Source organism: Cricetulus griseus, chromosome X (genome assembly GCF_003668045.3).
Source record: "Cricetulus griseus strain 17A/GY chromosome X, alternate assembly CriGri-PICRH-1.0, whole genome shotgun sequence".
Classification (NCBI taxonomy): domain Eukaryota; kingdom Metazoa; phylum Chordata; class Mammalia; order Rodentia; family Cricetidae; genus Cricetulus; species Cricetulus griseus.
In genome coordinates this window covers 49,734,421-49,755,887 of record NC_048604.1, presented here as the reverse complement: position 1 = coordinate 49,755,887, position 21,467 = coordinate 49,734,421, and the positions used below count along the sequence as shown (strand labels likewise).

General features: G+C 33.9%; 1 protein-coding gene across 9 annotated transcripts in view; it reads left to right on the top strand.

The window, feature by feature from the left end:
- Positions 1 to 21,467, top strand: part of LOC100768845 (protein diaphanous homolog 2) — a 735,817-nt gene that overhangs the window by 182,421 nt on the left and 531,929 nt on the right. For all 9 annotated transcript variants that reach the window (XM_027433000.2, XM_027432999.2, XM_027433003.2 and 6 more), the window contains 4 exons: positions 14,457 to 14,531; positions 14,633 to 14,702; positions 18,475 to 18,611; positions 19,385 to 19,493. In XM_027433000.2, coding sequence (XP_027288801.1) covers positions 14,457 to 14,531; positions 14,633 to 14,702; positions 18,475 to 18,611; positions 19,385 to 19,493 — 391 coding nt within the window. The remainder of the gene's footprint in view (positions 1 to 14,456; positions 14,532 to 14,632; positions 14,703 to 18,474; positions 18,612 to 19,384; positions 19,494 to 21,467) is intronic.

Genomic DNA, 21,467 nt, shown 5'->3' with positions numbered 1-21,467 from the left:
AGCATGATATTACAGTGTTCTTTTACAAGTAAATGAGCTTCAGGTGAGATTGTTTAGCAGCCTATGACATGAATATGGTTTTAAAGCCTTCTTTCATCCCAAATAAACCCACAGCTAGATGTTTGATCTCTTCTGTAAAATCCAGTGCTGCTGATAATATTCAGGTTGTCTCCAATTCCCCCTATTTTCAGGAATATATCCCTTGGTTTTGAGTCGAAATCTATGTAGGTGGTGGTGGTGGTGGTGATGGTGGTGGTGGTGGTGTGTGGGTGTGTGTGTGTGTGGCATGTGTTTTAATATTGTACTGTACCTTCTTTGATGTCAGGTTCCTAATGAGTTTCTTTGAGATGCATTCTTAAATTTGCTTTTTCAATATTCATTTATCAAAAGGTACTGAAGACTGAAGTGCTGTAAACAGATTTACAAGAAATTATGTTATCATAAATTTCCCCATGGGGATTAATATTTATTTGTCAAGGAATAAAGGACACCCTGAAATAGATCCAAATCTATATCTGTATTAAGCATTAATGAATATTTCTTTCATATAGAAAATGTTTAAGAAGTTTGTATTGTGTTAGAGCCCAGCATATGAACCTTGATTGAAATAGCATAATGCTATTATTGTGAGAGGCCATCAATCTTGGGATACTCTTTGATCTTAAGTCACACTGTAAGTTGTAAAGTATTCCTTCCATTTACTTATTCATCATTACATTCTTCTGGGAATGGAATAGAGGATGTGTTATGTTTAGTCATTAGGAGGCTTTTATTTAGTTATCTGAAATTATTTTCTTAAAATCTAATTGATGGATACTATTTGTATATATTTATAGGACAGGTTTTGACATTTTAATAGATGTATGTAATGTGTAATGATCAGATCAGGGTAATTGAAATATAAATCATTCCAAACACTTATCAATTTTTTGTGCTATGGACATTAAAAATTATCTCCATTAGCTATTATGAAATACACAATTAATCGACACTAATTATTCTCTTACTTTGCTGTTCAACATTGGAAAACATTCATCATATTATATGCTATTTGAACTTATTATTTTTGAATTATTTACAAGTAATAATAATTCACATGCTGATTCTAGCATTCACTTTCATGACTTCTTTCTCCTTTTAAATGAGCCTGGGAATTAAAAATATACTATTTTAGAAGAGTTGAGTTGAGGAGAAAGAATTCCAAATAGATTAACATTTCAAATATGTGACTAGACGTTTCTGAGCTATCAATATGAATGATGCTAGATAAATACGAATAACCAAACACTTCTTTAGAGATTGAAGAACCATGTTACTCGCATGCTGTGAGGACATATATATAAGCATGTTGCTGGGATTTTTCTGTTTGTGAGCTCGCAAGTCTTGAAATCAAACGAAATTATTCAACTTACTTTTAAAATAACTATTCGGTTGTTATTTTTTTAATTTATTTATTAGTTCTAGTTAGGGAACCAGCTTGTTTCACATGAAAGTCCCTTTTTCCTCTCCCTTCCCTCACCTCCATCCCTCCTCCCCCACCCCAGCCTACCCCCAACCCCACCCACCCACCACTCCTCAGGCAGGGTAGGGCCCTCAATGGGGGCTCTGCAAAGTCCACCAAATCTTCCTGTGCTGGTCCTTGGCCCTTCCCCATGTGTCCTGGGCCCTTCCCCATGTGTCCAGGGCCAGAGTGTAACCCTTCACGTTGGATGGGCTCTCAAAGTCCCTTCCTGCACCAGGGAAAAATACTAATCCACCACCAGAGGCTCTCTGGAATGCAGAGGCCTCCTTATTGACATCCATGTTCAGGGGTCTGGATCAGTCCTGTACTGGCCTCCCTGACAGCATCTGAGGTCGATGTGCTCTCCCTTGTTCAGGCCAATTGTTCCTGTGGGTTTCTCCAACCTGGTACAGACCCCTTTGCTCTTCATTCCTCCCTCTCTTCAACTAAATTCCCGTTTTCAGCTCATTGTATATCTGTGGATGTCTGTCTCTGCTTCCATCAGCCACTGGATGAGGGCTCTAGGATGGCATAAAGAGAAGTCATCAATCTCATTTTAGGGGAAGGGCTTTTAGGTTATCCTCTCCACCATTGCCTGGATTGTCAGATCGTGTCATCCTTGTAGGTCTCTGGAGATCTCCCTGGTTCCAGATCTCTTCTCGGACCTATAGTGGCTCCCTCTGATATGTATCTCTCATCCTGCTCTCTCTCCTCTATTCTTCCCCCAACTCAATATTTCTTCCCCTCCATTTCCTCTCCTCTACTCTTCTTCTCTTGCTCTTATTGTAGCAGCTCCCTCCCCCCTACCCTCATGCTCCCAATTAGTTCAGGAGTTCATGCCACTTCCATTCCTGGGAACCATTTATCCCTTGTTTTTTTTTAACAATTGAATAAATGAATATACTTTATTGTTGGGAGTTCTCTTATCCCATCATGGTTTTGTATCTCTGCCGTGTGCATATGATCTGGAGTCACCTTTGACAGTGTATTTCATCTTATTTGCTCTTACTTTTGTTGTTTTGATCACTCCCAGAGCTTTTCTATTTCATTACTGAACTTTTGTTCACACCTTAGTCCTTTTGGAAAAGGACATCATTGAAAGAGGATGGGGGTTGGTTTTGCAAAACAAAAAAGGAAGTCATTCAATTTATTGAAAATTGGGAAATTTGAAATTTGAAATTCAAAGAGATGATGAAGTAAGGAAGTTAGTGGACAGGGATGGCACATGACAGTCTGCAACATTCTGGCTGAGTAGAGAATTCTGTAATGTCAAACAAGCACTGCTATTCCCAAACCAAAAACAACTATTACATTTTCGCTAGAGACTTCTCAATACTTTTCTAGCAGACTGACTATCAACTCATATTTACTACATGTTTTGACGTTAATTTTAAATGTTTGTATGTAATTACGTCTCTGTGTTTTGATAGTCCATCTTCTGTAGTATTTTCTTCTCTAAAGAAATATGGTATTAATTAGGAAGTAGAAAGGAAAATAGATTTTCAGGGATGTTCTATTGTTTTATGAGGATGGTAGATGGAAGGAACAGGTTCTATAATGAGTATCCTGCTGAATTTTTCACAACCTGTGTCTAGAATACTGTGCAACAAAAAGTGTATTTGGGGGTATCAGTACTATTTTTATTGCCTAAAGTTTCCCTTTCTTTCATGATGGAAAACAAAATGAATAATCAAAATGAAAATACCTTACTGTTTTTTGTTTTTGCAAGCAAATACATCCATTGGTGAATTTAAGGTATAATTTACATCATGAAATGAAAGAGAAACCCAGCAAAGAATGCTATCAACAAAATTGTTTGGGGTTACTACTGGGGACGGAACATTATACACCGACCTGTATTGCCAGACTTCATTTTGTAACCCAGGCTGGCCTTGAGTTTGTGATCCTTCAGCTTCAGTCCTCAGAGTGACATGGAACTTTGATGTGTTGCAGTAGATCTGGCTTAACTGATAATTTTTATATTACTTGTTGAGTTGTTAATAATGAACTTGTATAGGAGGAAGGTAGCAATTGCAAATTGCTGAGTATAATTCTGAGTATAATTTTTTTTTCTATTTAGCATTGTGGCCAAAGAAAATGTAGTCAACTTTATATTTTTCATCTGGGAAATGGAGTAACTTACTTGATTTTATGATCAGTAAAGCTATACATTTCAGTGTTTTATTTTGTAACAGTTTATTTGCAAATGAAGACAAATTTATTCCCAGTCAGCCTGCTTCCCTCCCTTTCCTCCTCCCTCCCTCTTTTGCATCTTTTCTTCCAAAAAGATTATACTTTATTTGGTGTTTAACTGTCCAAAATGAGGAGAAAAGTAGCTATTACACTTTCTATAGTGAATGAACCTATAATTCCACTACTCAGAGAGTCTAAGCAGGACTATTGTGACTTGGAGACTTGCCCTGATTACATTTATGACTTTTAGGCCAGCCTGACACCTTGTTTTATAAAACCAAGGATAGGCATGTAGCTCAGTGGTAGACTACTTATCAACCATGTGCAAGTCTCTCGGTTTGATCTCCCTGGTACACACAAGCAAATGTCATTAGCATTTTGAGAAGGCTAATGAAATTGTAGTATTCATAACATTATAGTCCTTTAAAAGATGTTTATATCTTGAGAGACTTATTACATAAAATGTGTATCTTTTATAAATTACTATACTTTTCAATTATTCTGAAAATAAAAAAAAATAGGCCAGGTTGTATATACTAAAGGATGATATCTCTTTCATATTTTATCATGTAATAATTATATACATCATATGTTAGCTATTATTTTTGTTAACACATATTCATTCTACATAGATGGCTTATTTCATTGTAATAGAAAAATAAAGATTACCTTTCACTTAATAATTGACAATACACATTAAGGTTCCTGTTTTGATTAATGTGTTTTCGTTAATGATTTTGAAAAGTTTCATTTACATCAAATGTATTAGGAAATTTATATTTGTCAAAGGTTACAAAATTTCTCACGTTATCTAGTGTATATAGTGGTGACTATATACAGTAAATAATAGTATAATATACTATTGAAAATTGCTAAGAAAATATATTTTGTACTGTTTTCACCATAGGAGAAAAATGATGAGGATATGAGAAATGTATATGTTGTTATTCCACAGCTTTATGAATAAGTCATGTGTATATTATAAATATATATGGTTTCCACTACTGAAAATACAATGAATAAAAATACATTTACCCATATAGGTACAAGCAAAAATTACATATTCGCCACAGTTTATTTCTCAGTTTTATATAGATATATTTAATATAAAATATAAAGATTAATACAGAAAAGACAAAAGTTTCTATCTTTAAATTTCATGCTCTTAGTAAACAACATCCAAAGAAATTGTTCCTTTCCGACATATGTGTAATATCCTGTGCTAAAAATATCCGTGAACATTAAATTTGTTTGATCTTTGTCTACATAGCAATCACCATGTATAATGAGACGTTAATTACATGTTTTTCACATTGTACCTGGTAGGTGAGAAGAAAGGTTGCATTTCTGTTTCGTACTCATCAAAGAGCAATTGTCCTTCAGCTTTCCTTGCCCTTCTTTTCTTATACTGCAGGAGAATTCATTTACCACTTGTTTACTTCCCAGCAGAATCAGAAAGCATAATATACAAACTGGGTTAGAAAAAAGGGGATGTGAGCCAGTGTTTTGTGCTAATGCCATTGTTTTTCCTGATTGCAGTCAAGGACTTACTTTATTTATGACAGATAAACTCTGTCAACCCTTTTTCATTTTCAGGATTTGCAGATTAGGAATGTGCTTTCTTGGAATAAATTCATTTTAACAAAATTCAATGGAACCAACAGAAATTGGATGTCCTGTGGAGTACATGATAGAATTTTAGCTATATTACTTAGCTTTGGAAAATAAACCAATACATTTTTTTCTTGTGGAAGCTAACATTTTATTGTAAATTTGAATGGTTAGATCAGTAAGCCATCAGATTTAGTAAGTTTTCTAACATAATTATAGTCACAATTGCAAACATATCAAGATGTAAAATATGACTGGTTTTGGCTTGAATATGGGAAATGTTCTTTACTCTTGCTTTTTCTCTATTTACTATAGATTGAGAAGTCTATTTTCATTTTCATTCACACTTGAAATAATTTACGCCATTATTGCTACAGGATACAACTTTGTATTATACTTTTATAACTTTTAAAGGCAGATGCAGGGGAAAATAATCTTCACTGCCTAGCCTGTTGATATTTAAAATAGATACAGTTAAAGCTATTTCCTAGACTATCTCCAAAGTAATTCAGGCAGACTAAGAAATTGATTTTAATAATAGGGAACTGTTCTCTGAGAGAAAATTTGCAGTTAGTTTTGTTCTTTAAGAAGACTATTGCATGCGACTTGAGGTATTGCAGTATTTTGTTATAACAGTATGAAAGAGAAATTTGTTTTTATATAATGTAATCAACCTGAAAAGGTGAACATTTTCTCCTCTTAAAAGGGTGTGAATCACATAGGACATAGCAGGATCTTGTCAGTGAGACTGATGGAGAGAATAAATGCAGCCAGAGAGAACGATTGGATGTCTTCTTTGGGAATTTCTAAGGAAATTGTAATCTATCACAGCATTCAAGAAAAGCCTCTGAGAGGCAAAGCTGGAAAATTAACACATTCAACCTTTTTGTGAATCAGGAGAAATAAGCGGTCAGCAAGTGTCATGCTTCAAAGCTTATGCACAAATGCCTGGAAATGGCAGCATTGCATCAAATAGGTATATTATAATTGGTCAGAAATAGTTCATGCATTTATCTATGAAAGTGAATCATTTCAAGGAATTCAAATGCCTAGTTCTAATGTATTTACTTTCATGTAGACAAAATGAATGGATACAATTGTCTTTATTTTAATTAAACCCAGGTAAAGCATATGCACGTTGCTATTGTATTCTTTTTTATTTTAACATCTGCTTTTTGATGGATGTATATATTGAAAGAGTGACAATTATAAAATTGATTTCCTTCAAGAAAACATCCTTTAAAGGTGGTTAAACAATGACATTTACCTTCATTACTTTTTGGAGTTACTGATCCATGAAGTAAATATACAATATTGTTTTGTTAGGTTATACAGTGGTCTTACTTATTCATGTGGATCTCATTCTCTTTATCCAAGTACATATAACCTAAATTTTGTTATAATTGCATTAATGAACATTACATCAGGGACATTGTATTAAAATATGATGGTTTTGTCTCAAAATTAGAAAGACAACATTTACAATATTGTTCTAAGTATCTTAAACTACTTGAATTAATTGTTTCATGTGTTATATTTTTTTACCCATTTTCTGATTCCCCAAGAAACTTAGAAGTATCAATCATTTTATTTGTTGTTCCAGTGATTTGGGCTGTAGTATCGGATTCCACATGGGATTAGAGCACCATTAGAGAGAAATCAAATCTTTTGCACAAAACACAATACTGTCTCTACTAGCCTTTAGCACTGCACAAACAGTGATAAAGGGATGACATGACTAATATTGCTCTCCTTCACATGAGACCAATTGCTTTTACAACTTAAGGGACTTAGTGTAGAACTTTCTAATTTTAGCTTTAACTCCTTTGAAAGGTTGCTATAAATCTAGAGAATCTTATCAAATTGAACGTATAATCACTGTGTCCTTTTATATTTATGCATGTGTATAATAGACTCCTTTCTCCACCAAATATTAAGGTTATATTTGCCAGAAATGCAATGAGCTAATACTGAGCATAAATATCTAATTCTTGATAAAATATTGAAGTTTTGTGAAAGATTGTTCTTTATGTAGATCTGGAAGAGAACAAAATTTAAATTCTTTTAATAGAATAACTACGTTTAGAGAAAGTTTTTCCTCATTTTGTTTTGCCCTGGAGAACTAGATGTGGGAGAGTCTCACTTCCTCTTAGAATTAGTGTTAAATGGATTCTTTTATACTTCCATTCAATGTAAAGTTTTTTTTTCCTTTGATCATTGATCATGTTGATCAGTATAAGTGAGCCATTCCCACTTTTAAACTCTTAATACATTTTATTTAAAAAATAATATTTTATTAATTTTTAAGAATTTGTGCATTGTTTATATTCACCCCGACTACTTCCAGATCTACTTTCCTTTCCATACACACCCAACTATATTCCTTCATTTTTTTTATTTAAATCATTGAGTCTAGTTTATGCTGCGTATATACTCTTGGGTATATGGCCATTCATTAGAGTACAGTTCACATACCAGGAACTATACCCTTAATACAAACACACACAAATAACTGTCCTTTTCTAGTCGTATATCAATTATCAATAGGCCCTGGCTTAGGAATGGAACTTCAGGCTCCCATCCACCACTCCATGCTGGGAATTTGATGATGTTTAGCTTGAACAGTTCCTGTGTGTACTGTGATAGCTGCTGTGAGTTCATATATGTATTTGCTTTACTGTGTATAGAAACACCCTTTGATTGTAATCATAAACTGCGTCTGGCTCTTACAGTCTTTCCAGCTCTTCTTTTGAAATTATGATCTCTGAGCCTTGAGAAGAAAGAGTGTGACAGTATGATATAGATGAGCACACCACTATCTCTTATTCTCTGCCCTTTGATGAGTTGTACTTCTACATGTTAATCACCTACTGCGAAAAGAAACTAATATGATGAAATTTGAGATGTGTATTTATCTATGTGTATAACAGTGTCACTTGGAGTTGGTTTAATACTAAGTCCATTAAGCAGAGTAATAGAAGTTCTCCTCTAGGGCCTATGAACTTGTCTAGCCACAGGTTCTTGATACTGATAATGGTGCCAATTATGGGATCCATATTGTGGAGTGGGCCTCAGATCCAATCAGATAGTGACATTTATGGTACTTTTGTACTAGTAGACATTCCTTGCCAGGCCTGTATATCTAGCTCATAGCCAAACAAGATTCTTGATTGATTTTCTCCTTCCGTAGTGTGTATAGCACCTTCTAGGATTATGATAGCTAGCCAGTAGTGATGAAACTTCTGGATCAATACCAGTTTTGATTTCTCGATGTTCTATGAGTCATGAATGCTTTGTCTTCAGCAGTACACATTTGCCATCAAGTTCTGAAGGATAGACAAGAGCAATGGCAATAACATAAATTCAAGTTTGTGCATGAATTATAACTCCCACCCCAGTCACGCAGACACACACCAGTATAATTTCCATGGCTTTACGGTGTGAATCGGTAGCAGTAGGTATTGTCAGAAGGAAATGTATACAAAGTTTTGAACAATATCATAGCTAGTAATGTAATGTGAGCTCCAAATATTTAATTTTGACATCTTTGTTTTGAAATAATCAACAGGTGATGTATAGTATGGGCTAGTTTTCTACATATTTTGCAGAATTACTTTTCATTAAATGATGAAAAGTTATATTAATATTTTTGAAATCTTTTATGCCTAATAATATACTTTGGCCTAAAACTAATACTATACTTTGTACATTCAGGGATTTGCTTTGTAATACGATAGAAAATAAATATTAACTTGATCTTGCTATCTTATTTATATTTTCCATTCCATTCAGGCACTGTTCTCAATCCTGCATTAAATGAACATGAAAAACCAATTTCAACCTGTGTTGGTAGTGCTGGTGGCTAATCCCAATACTTAACAGTCGAAAGCAGGATGAATGAAGATTTCCAGAATACAAAAATATACACATACATGAAACTCATGCATGCATATACGTATACAGAAGGGATATAATACATAGAATTAGAATCTGTATATATTCTCCTATAAAAAATAGGCATTTATACTGTGTGGGCTCAGTTATCACTGTGTGGGCTCACAGAGTATAGCCCATTGATGGATGGTGGAATGTTTTCTTAATTGTCCAATAAACTTTGGAAATGGTCTTTAAATTTTAACTTCTTCAGTAGCATACCAGATTTTCCACTGTTTAATACCTACTGCCACTTTTTATACATATGGTTAGAGTAATGTCTCAGTGCTACCAGCACCTGGGAGGCAGTAACAGGAGAATCGTACTTAGTTTAAGGCAAGCTTGTTCTATACAGTGAATTCCAGGACAGCCAAGTTAACATAGAGAGACCCTGTCTCAAACAACAAAACAACCCCACAAACAATAACATAGACAAATAAACAAAAACAAAGAAAATAATGTATTTCCTGGCTTCTTTTTCATCTCTAATTCTACCTTCTTGATTACTTGCAGATTAAACATCCTGCATGGGCTTCTCTTGTCTTTATTTAGTTCTATTGTGTCCTTTGGGAAGTTTCACAAGCAGCGGCTTGGATGTGTGTCTTGTAGCTTGCCAAGAGACCTCCTAATTTGAATGTCTCCTATTTGCAAACATAATAATAATAATAATAATAATAATAATAATAACATAATAATAATATACTCCAATTTCTTTAACATACATGTTCTTTTTCTTTACTCTTTTTTGTCTCCCATTCTTGCTGATAAAATACCTTGCCTGAATTTTTTGTAAAAATTTCAGTTAGACTCTGGATCTGTTTCTTTAGACTCTGGATCTGTTTCTTTGATTTCTTACGACAGTTAGGATATTAAAAATCAATAACATGAACTGTAAAATATCCTACAGAAACTTATGAACTAGACTGTGAGTAATGAATGCATTTATATTATGTTCATAGATACAAACTCAATGTAGTTGCAGCAATCCTGAATTCTTCCATGAGATCTTGGTACTGGTCCTATTGTGTGGTATGTGGCACGTTATGGTACACTCATGTAAATTGTGTCTCAGGAAAAAGGGAAGAAAAAATCTGTTTCTAGATGGCTATTGAATTTAAATACAGAATATTAATCATCATTCTTTTTTCCAGCGTTATTGTCTATATCTCTCACAATTTATCATCCATAGTAAATCAGAAATTCATATATTCTGGTTGAGACAACATGGGAACATTTATGTCTAAAAGTGTAATAATACCTGAGTCAGATTTTAATGTAATCATCAACTGTATTCTTGTGATTCTGCATGCCCCAATTGGTATTCTTTAAGAGCTGCAATTTATGCATTTTGTAAAACTTGTCAGCCTTATGTGATTCATCTGGATTTCTGTACTGGTTCTGTGTGCTCTGGTAGTGAGAGTGTTTGTGGTTGGGAGTGATGTATATAGCAGTCTAGAGTTCTGAGCCTGTGTCTTGTTTCCAAAAAGGGTTCCTCTACTTCTTAACAAACCTTTCCTATGCCACTGGTTGTGAAATTGACCAAGCAGTAAGATCACTTTTAATTACATTAAAAAAATACGTTGCTGCTATCTCACCACCCCTAGGGACTGATCCCATAACTCTTGAGCTGGGGCTCCATAATTTGAAGTGTTAGCACATTCACCGTGATGTTGATTCTGCTGGTTTGGGGTACATAATTTCAGCAACTCTTACTTTTGTTGTTATAGTAAAAACAAAACAAAACAAAACAAAACAAAAAAACAACAGCAAGAAACCCTGCCCAGCCATGTGTACAAGCCAACATTTTGTTTTAATTAAGTTAAACTGTTTCTTTCTGTCTTTTTTGTCTTTATGTGTTTTTGTTGGATATGTGTGCCTACCTACCACAATGAATGCACAGAGAGATTTTAGCTAGAGGCTACACAGTGCTTAATGCCTGCAAGACAGAAATGGTGTTGGTAAAAATGGGGGCAGGAGAATACTTACTTAGTTCCTATGTATCATCAGGGTACATCATAGTTAGTTCATCCCCCTATCAGCAAACTACTCTTGGGGGCCATTTCTACTGCAAGAACTCTGAGCATTCTGCTTAGGCTTCTTCTTCCCATTGGCCAGATGATTCTTCAGTTGAGACTTTGTACTCCATCAATTGTAAGAAATAAACTTGTCCTCTCTTACGTTTCATAATTGTATCTTTTATTGGAATAAAAATAATTTTCACTGAGTGAATCCAAAATGCTTTTAACAGTGCATTTTGAAGTCTGGGATGTGTGGGTGGCTGATTTCAAATGAACAAATATAAATCATTCTCTTCTATCAAATAATTTCCTAGAGGAAGAAAGAAACAATCCTAATAATTTTAATAGTACTGGGTATAAAGAAAATATGAGTAATATTTAGCATTTTGAAAACTATTTTTGAAGTGTTAAATTTGAATAAATTTTTGATTTCCTTTTCTCAAATGTCATGGGAGATACTGGAAGCTGTATATGTAGATTTGTTTAGACTATGTTAAAGTTATTGTTCTATGATGATTTTTGAAGATTTCTCTCTGATAGATGAAATACAGCGTGTTATACTTAGGACTGATGTCTCTATCTCTCTGCCACTACTCCACTGATTATTCAGAGTCTTTAGAGAAAATAGCTCATTGCAATGGATGATTACATGCCTCAATTGAATGGTAGCTCATTGCCAGTTATCATTACAATGCCACGTTGATTTCTTCTTTCCATTATGAAAATTAAAGCCACATTAGTTTAAAATGAGCTTCCATATATATTGCGGATGACTGGTTCTGAATCTCAGCTATTTTAAATTATACCTTCTTCAGTAATCTGATTGCTCTCCCTGGTAATCTGGTAGAAATATAGATTCTTAACCATGCTGATATATGCCTCTTAGATGAGAGATAGACAGGCAGTATCATAAGTTACTTTTTGATTACTGTGATAATATACCATGATGAAGGCAACTTATGGAAGAACAAGGTTACTTGGGGGGCTTACATTTTCAGAGGGTTAGAATCCATACCCACCATGCCAGGGATAAAGGTGACAGTCTGACAGTCATGGTGCTGGAGCAGTAGCTGGGAGCTTACAACTTGGTCTAGAACATTAATCAGAGAGAGGTAACTGGGAATGCCATGATCTTTTGAGACCCCAAAGCCTATCCCACTGTGACAGCCCTCATCCAACACGCCACATCTCCTCATTCTTCTCAAACAGTTCTGCCAATTAAGGACCAAAGTATTCAAATATATGAGCCTATGAGGGTATTCTCATTAACCTCCAGAGAAAATTTAGACTATGAAATGTAAATATACACATAGTTTCAATATATGGAGTATCTCGGTAGTACATATACTGCAATGGTACAGTGTTTGTCTAGCATGTATGAAGCCTGGTATGTTCTCTCCAGTGTTGTAAAATTTGTGTATATATGTAGTTAGTAGCAATTTTAATGGCTATTTCATAAGCATCTGTGTATATATTTTGTTTTGTGAAATCCTTGGGCAATATCAGATTGCCTATCTGTGGTTACTTAAGATACTAAACTAAAATTAATATTTATTGATTACAAATATGTCATATAGCGTATGTAAGCTACTCTAATGGGGGCAATGATGATAGAGAAATGACTAAGTAAAGACACTCTCTTTAGGGAATTTATAATCTAAGTGAATCTGTAATGTATGTGACAAAAACCATGTCATACATCAAGAGATAAGATTATATGTAGGTGTTTTAAAGAAGAACCCATATTTGGTTGACGATTTCCAAGGGCTGGAGAGATAGTTAATGATTTAAAATGTTTGTTTGATGCTTGGAGGCTTTGACATATAATATTGTGGTTTCCTTCCTTGAAGATAGGATAAATAAGCTAACAAAGAGGTTCAGAGAGAACTCCAGTAATGATCATTTGTCTGATTATTTGGCCAATGTGGTATAAATTCTCAGTCTGGAAAGGTAGATCGAGACTTGATGAAACTGTTAGGCTGAGTAGATATTGAGGTAATCCAAGTGCATTTTAGGACTGAGGAATATGACTAAATGTTATCAGTCAGATATTTTAAATGTAAAATGAACAAAAGCAAAAAACAAAACAAAACAAAACAAAACATCTTAAAAAAACGAAGCTACACAGAACCCCATTGGTTTCTTCAGCCATAAGATAAAGTTAACCAGGAGTAAATTAGGTTTTAATGTAAACAATGAAAAGGACATAGGGGCATTTAGAGGAAGCCTTATAGAAGAAGAAGAAGAAGAAGAAGAAGAAGAAGAAGAAGAAGAAGAAGAAGAAGAAGAAGAAGAAGAAGAAGAAGAAGAAGAAGAAGAAGAAGAAGAAGAAGAAGAAGAAAGTATTCATGATTGGATAAGCAATGAGCTAGTATTCTAACACAACTGGGATTTAATCTTGTGCTATTTTCCCAGTCCCACTAATCCATTTCTTCCTACGGATGTTGTGGAATATTCAAAACATAGTATTTAAAATCTCTAGAATCTGATAATCTTTGTACTCATATAATCCTATTTATCTTCAGTTTTCCTTTTAGGTAGAATCTTTCAAAGATCTTTCCCAGGCTACATATTAAATAAAAGCATCCTGGCATTTTACTTGTTTAGCTAAGTTTATTTTACTTCATTGCAATAAAGCACTGATGTTTATATAATTGGTTAATTATTTATTATCTCTTTATTTGTAGGTAGTAGACTCTAGGAGGATAAGGGCTTAGTTATGTTGCTCATTATATCTGTATTACATACATACTTGGTACCTTGTAAATGCTCAACGGCTGTTTATGAAATGAGCAGAATAAATGAAAAGGTGAAGGACAATGGCAGGTCAAACAATTTAGCCAGTATTTCAGGTTTGAGGGAATCAAAGGGCAATGGTGTTACTGAGAGAATACTGTAGAGTGGAGGAAGAGTTGATTTGAGGGAGTAGAAATAATGGAAGATGAATTTACCTCATAAATTGTGGCTTAAATATGTGAAGCTGTACTATCTAAAATTGTGCAATATAGGGGTAAGGAAACTATGAAGAGAGGTCTGAGTTTCAGATGATGATATCAGGGTTATTCTCAGCATCAAGCCTTTTATCAGATGATAAAGATAATAATAATAAGGCAGGATTATCATATTTGAAAAGAAATTTTCATTTTAATATCTTACTGTTAAACCTGTGAAGTTACTTATATATTCTTTTCCACTCATAGCTGGGTTAACAACTTTGGCCATGAAGGACTTGGACTCTTACTGGATGCTCTGGAAAAGCTTCTAGACAAAAAACAGTAAGAATGAAGTTTTAAAAAACTTTCACAAAAAAACTTTTCACACATGGGAAAAATTTACGTACAATGTAATATTTTTTTCTTTTTTCTTACTGACTTAGGCAAGAAAATATTGACAAGAAGAATCAATACAAACTCATTCAGTGCCTGAAAGCGTTTATGAATAATAAGGTAAATGGTGTTTACTTATCCCTCTGTTACAAAAGGAGAGAGCTTGCTCGACAGTATGGAAGTAAGAAAGAGATAAAACAGTGGGTACTATTCAAGTTTTAATAATATGTTTATGGTGTAGATCATCATGAGTTTCCTATAAGTGGTTTCAAAGGTGTATTTTGCTTCCCGCAATATTTACTGCCATATTTTGCATTTATGACAAGAATATTAGTTTAGCTTTCAAATTTGTTGACACATATTTCCTTTTGTGATATAATGAAGTCTCATTTTTTAAGCTTTATTTATTTATGCATGTTGCTAGATGAGTTGATGTGCAGGACATGCCTACAGGTGCCCATTCAGGATAGAAGGAATCAGATCCCCTAGTACTCCAGCTACAGGCTTGAGCTGCCTAATGTGGGTGCTGAGAATCGAATCTGGATTCTCTATAGGATTAGGTACTCTCAACTACTGAAGCATCTCTTAAACCCTAGCAGTATGTAAATTTACATTTCATAAATTGAATATCATTTCCATACAAAGAAAGAAGTTGTATTTTATTTAAAAGGAAAATTCAAGGGTAGGAATAGGGTTCAAATAGTTTGATAAGGGTGTCATTTCAGTTTCAGTGATTTAACATGTGTAAAAGAAATCTGTGGGAGATAGCTTGCATTTTTGTATACATACAATACTATTTTTAATATATAATATTGTGGAGTCTTACAGATTAAATAACTGACTAATATGCTTAATCACATTAATTACATTTAGTTGATATTTTAATAAAAACAATTACTTAATAGAAATAAATAATTATAGCAATAACCAGGAACTTGCTAAATGTGAGTGATAGCTATTAATAATCAATGCAGTAATACTGTATATTTACATAATATACAAACACGTTCTTTGGTATATGCAATTATATATCACTTTCTGTATCATATGCCCATATTACTCAGCAAATGGTATTATTGGTACATGCAGTACATGGTTGCTAATGAACTCTTTCATCACATATACTTTTACTGCTATTTCTATAAGTTTATTATCATTTTACATTTAATTATGGATATGCATAATGCACCAATACATACATGTGAAGTCCAAAGTACAAATTGAGGGTTTCACCTCTCTCCTTCTACCATGTGGGTCCCAGGGATCCAACTTTAATTTTCAGACGTTTTATCAAGTACCTTTATCCCAGGAGCTACCTTGCTTACCCATCTGTATGTTTCTTGTAGAAACACTCCTATCAGTACTGGTCGAGAACTTCTCTTCTTCTGTGCTTTTCACCTTTAGATACAACACGTCATGGCATCCAATGACTAATAACAATACGCTTAATTGAACATTGCTTTCTCCAGAGCTCAAGAAGCATCTCTTTCTGCAACTGAAAAAAGTTGTAACATTACAAAAAGAGAGGGCAGTACTGGAGATCAGAGATGCACATCACATTTCCAGTCCTAAGCAGACGGGGCCTTTGAAAAATGACATAGCCCCTGGCCAATCAGTCTCCTCCTCTGTAAATTCAGCAATGGGAGCTTTTGTGCTACATTTTTATTGATTCATGTTGTCAACTAACATAGTTTTGTAGGATAACAACTAATTATAATTAGAATACTGACTAAAGTATGTTATATTAGTTTGTAGGACTTCCTTTATAGCCCTATTCCCATAGGAGATACTCAGATATGGCAAGACTCACTTTCTTTTTCTTATGTGTTTTTGGCAGTTTTGAAGAACATGATGATTTCATTTAAGTTATTCGAAACGAAATTGGAGTTTTTGTGAAGCTATTTTTATGATTTAGATATATATCCTTGTCACATGAATAAACAAGTCCTTTAAATGATAGTCATATGAAACAATGCATAAAACAGACATTCTGAATAGAAAGCACACAGTGATATATTCACTTTAAGTTGGAATACATTTTCCAAATCGAGGAGGGTAAATTTCATCTGAAATGACATAAATGACACTTGACGTTGAGGTTAGTTATGTCAGAAACTCATAAACATTTGCATGTTGCCTTATGTGTTAAAGCCCACAGTAAAGTCTTATTTAAAAAGTTTAGCCTGCTCCTCTTTTCTCTTAGAATTTAATTAAGAACCTTCATGCTGTTCCTATGTTTGGTACTTTGCCAAATGTTATCATATAATGTTTCCCAATGAAATGTAATGTTGCCATGGAACTAACTTGAAATGAAGCAATTTTTTTCAGATTCTTAACTGCTTATAGTATAGCATATTGATTATAAGTACTGAATAAATGGACAATTTTAAGAAAACATATGCACTCACATTACAAACCAAGTACAGATAAACTACATCATTAAAAACTATGATAGTATGATACACAGCATGTTCACATGGATGAGGAATTTGTGGGTGTTTCTGGGTGAAACATGAAAAAAGCAATTAAGAATTTTAATTAAAATATCAATAAAGATGTCACAAATTTTATATAAAATCTAATTCATTTTATATACATTTCCCAAGAACAATATTAGAATTATGTTTTACTACAAGAAAAATATAAATGAATTTTACACCCACAGCTAAACACCGAACTGAACTGGAATCCAGTTGCAGAGGAGTGATGAGCAAAGGGATCAAGACCAGGCTGGTGTAACCCACAGAAACAGCTGACCTAAACAAGGGGGAGCTCTTGGTCCCCAGACTGATAGCTGGGAAACCAGCATGGGACTGATCCAGACCCCATGAACACAGGTGTCAGTGGAGATCACAGAAATCTATGGGGTTGTTGTAGTAGATCAGTACTTATCCCTAGCATAGGAATAGACTTTGGGAGTCCATCCCACATGGAGGGATACTCCCTGAGCCTAGACTCATTGGGGTGGACCTAGGCCCTATCCCAAAGGACATGATAGACTCTGAAAACCCCCTATGGAAGGCCTAAACCTCCCTGCAGAGCAGAAGGGGTATGGGATAGGCAATGTGTTCGTTTGGGGGGAGGCAGAGGGAACTGGGATTGACATGTAAAATAATCTTGTTTCTAATTTAAATAAAAAAGGGAGAGAAAAAAGAAGCAAACTTTTACTGAGAAAACAGAAATATACTTTGTGAGACAAAGGTGAAAATAGTAGCATCTTACCATTAATTTTGGATTTGAAAACCTACCTATTGGCATTTGTATGGCATGTGCTTATACACTTAGGTTTATGCCTAGAAAATGAGTGAGACTAATATTTTCTTTGCCTGTCTGACTGGGGTATGTCTCTGAGTCTATAATATGTGTTGCTAGCTAAGAGATATGATATAAAAGGACAAGGAAATCGGGGAAAACCCATATCATATTTTTAGTACTTTATCGACTATATACTATACTTGAAGCACTTAAGCATTTTTCCCTCCCGTGTTTACTTTAAATTTCAGTGCAAATATATTGGAAAAAATTAACCACAAATTCTAGACATTCCCAAGGATATCAAGACATTAAAAGTAGCTTTAGAAAATATAGGCAGTGTATGTTCTATATGTTCTTGCTTGTTAGACAAATACCAGTTGTTCCCACATTTCTCCTATATATTTTCAAAAATGTAATTGAGGAATATTGGAAATCATTTTTATTCATGCCCTCAAATTTCTAAGATGTAGCCATTTCAAATAAAATAAAACAATGAATGATTGCATTTGAGGAAAATCCAAATCATTAGATACCTAAGGGCACTGTGAAGGTATTTTTTTTGAAACATTTCTTTATTTTGGGTTTATTTGGAATGAAAAATATGTTCCATAGACATTCCCATTGTGTTTGTTTTTAGTTTGGACTGCAAAGGATTCTAGGAGATGAGAGGAGCCTTTTATTGTTGGCAAGAGCAATTGACCCCAAACAGCCCAACATGATGACTGAAATAGTAAAAATACTGTCTGCTATTTGCATTGTTGCGGAAGACAACATGTAAGTATCGACAGGTTCTGTTTATTGTGTTGCAAAATGACATGGCAGAAATTAATGGTTCTTCTTTTTGATAACTTGCAGAAACACAGTAGTTCTTAGAATATTTTTGGTTGATATCCTTATTTTGTTTGTATTTTACCTTTTTGGATATTATATAATCTGAATTTGTTAAAGATGAATTTAAAATATTCATTTATTCAACTGGAATTTTGTCTCACTGAAGATAACATCAGTTAAGTGGAAATGGATTAAGTTGAAAACGTTTTGAGAACACATAGGAAACACACACACACACACACACACACACACACACACACACACACACACACACACACACGCGTGCACATATGCACATGTGTGTTCAGGCATCTTTAATTGAAACAGGTATATCCTTTGTACTATTGTATCCTTGTATTTTACTTTATCTTATATGGTAACTTAACATTAAATGAACTTATCCAATAAAAAGAAAACATAGTGTAAGTTTGTAGGTAAATGTTTGGAACACAAACAAAAACAGCTCATAAAACATTAGCATATGATAGTAATATGTATATTAATTAGCTCCAGTTAGCTGTTCCATAGCAGGAATATTTTTAAAAACATTGTATTATATACTAAAAATATTTGAAGGTTTTGTCTATTAAAAGTATTGTGATGTGAAACATTTAATGGTCTATATAAACATCAAACACTAAGAATAAAATAGAGAATGAGCTATGTTCATCATATGAAATATTCCTCATTTCCTTTTTCTCTTGTTTTGTCTGTAGTCTAGACAAACTTTTAGGGGCCATCAGTGCTGCAGCTGAAAGAAATAACAGAGAACGATTTTCACCAATTGTGGAAGGATTGGAAAATCATGAAGCCTTACAACTCCAGGTGGGGTTGTTTTATCATAAATCACTTGAAGAGTTATATTTCGAGGACCTGTATTATACCAATTCATTTTTAGCTGGCATTTATGGGATGGAATGTAAAAGTACAATTATTTGTGTTACTCATAGTTTTGTTCATTTAAAGTCATTTAAAATTAAGAAAATTGCTTTTTTATTGTCACTAATACGGCATATGTTATTATAATTGTCGGGAAGTTGAAGCTTTAGCAGTAATATGGGCCAAAGGACATACAGTTAGGTCTGTAGTATTTGACCAATTAATAAAGCTATAGGCTTTTGTAGAAATGTAAGAAAATAGTTAGGTATGGTGTCATAGTATGGTACTCTTTAGCAGTTTGAAGTCTGAGTCAGGAGGGTTACAAGGTTCTGACTTGCCTGGGTTTCAATCAACCAAAAAAACAATTTAAAGAAAGAGAATTCAGTATACTTCTCTTTGTGCCTTTCAGACAATCAGAAATCAGACTCACTAATGCAGAGGGACTGAATTGTATCCCGTGTCAGGCACCCTGTGAAAACTCTGTAGACCCAGTCTAAACATGCTTAGTTCTAAAACTGAAAAAATCTTTTGTTTTTCATGATTTCAGGAAATGTCTTACTTTATGAAAGGATACATTGTTCTTGAGGGATGAGAAGTCATGTTTATTGCCTGTATTTACAGATAAGAGCTGCTGAATGGCACATTTTATTTTGTGAATATAATTTGGTATAATTCTTGTAATGAATCAGCTCCCTAAGTATTATCCATTTATCATGTGGATAGGTAGAATGAGATTGCATCACTTGTATAAGTGGACATGGTGTGGAAGAACCAGAATTTGATGTCAACATGCTCTTTGTTTTAGATAGTGTATATACCATTTGATGCTCCACGAAGTATCTTTTAAAAAGTTATATCATCACTCAAAGAGATTTTGCTACTATGTTTATTTTTTCAAGTTATTTTTGTGAGTATACATATGGAAATATTCTACTTGATGTGAAACAAACAATCGATTTTTTTTTTTATTGTTTTATGAAGTATTGGCATCTTTTCTGTCACAGCTGGAAACTGTGTTCGGCAGCTGAATTGGCCACTCCAAGGAGAATCTGTAGTACTGTGAAACTGTACATAATGTTTCTTTAGAAATGTAAAAATATCTTTGAAAATTGTTCTACTTCAACGATGATGAGTATATTGATAAACTTCTGTTGTATTCTCTTTTGCATTGGTGTTTTTAAAATTGAGAATGTCCCCTTAGTGTTTTCCTATCTGTGACACAGTTTTCCATATTATTAGTTTTAGTTTCACTAAAATTTCATACTTTCTAGGGAAAGCCTGAGATATGCATTTTCAGATGTCTTCTCCAGTGTTTTGTCCGTGTTGCTGTGTTGGCTGTGCTTGCTTGCCTAGATGGCTTTCACTGCCAGACATACATATACGCCTGTATGTTATTTTCAAAATTTAGCATGACTCAAGCTTGTTATTTAGATTCAAAGTTTTCATTGCATTTGCAACGGTTTGCCATATGTGGCACAAATAGATTTGAATAGTTAAAAATATTTAAATGAAATTTCAGCCACAATTCTGTGTTATATATTACCTTAAGTTTACTGATCAGGGAACTGAGTTGCACGAAGGCTTCATGATTAGTTCTCTAAGAATCACAAAGCTGTTAAGGTTTAGAATGGTGGTTTGAACTTAAATTTTTGATATATACATCCCGAATTATATTGTATGTCCATTATAGTAACACCTCCATAAAAAAGCGATGTTTTCATTGTAGAGTAGTTTGCCCCAGTCAGTGAAACTTTACTGACATTCTGTGGCTTTCATGGTGCTGTACAGAATAGAATGATTAAGTCGCAACTGTTTAACAAGTACCATATGGAGAAATTGCAGACATCTTGCTAAATATTCAAGAAATTGTTGAATACTGATTATGGATGCAAACATATGCAAACTACAATTTGAAATTTC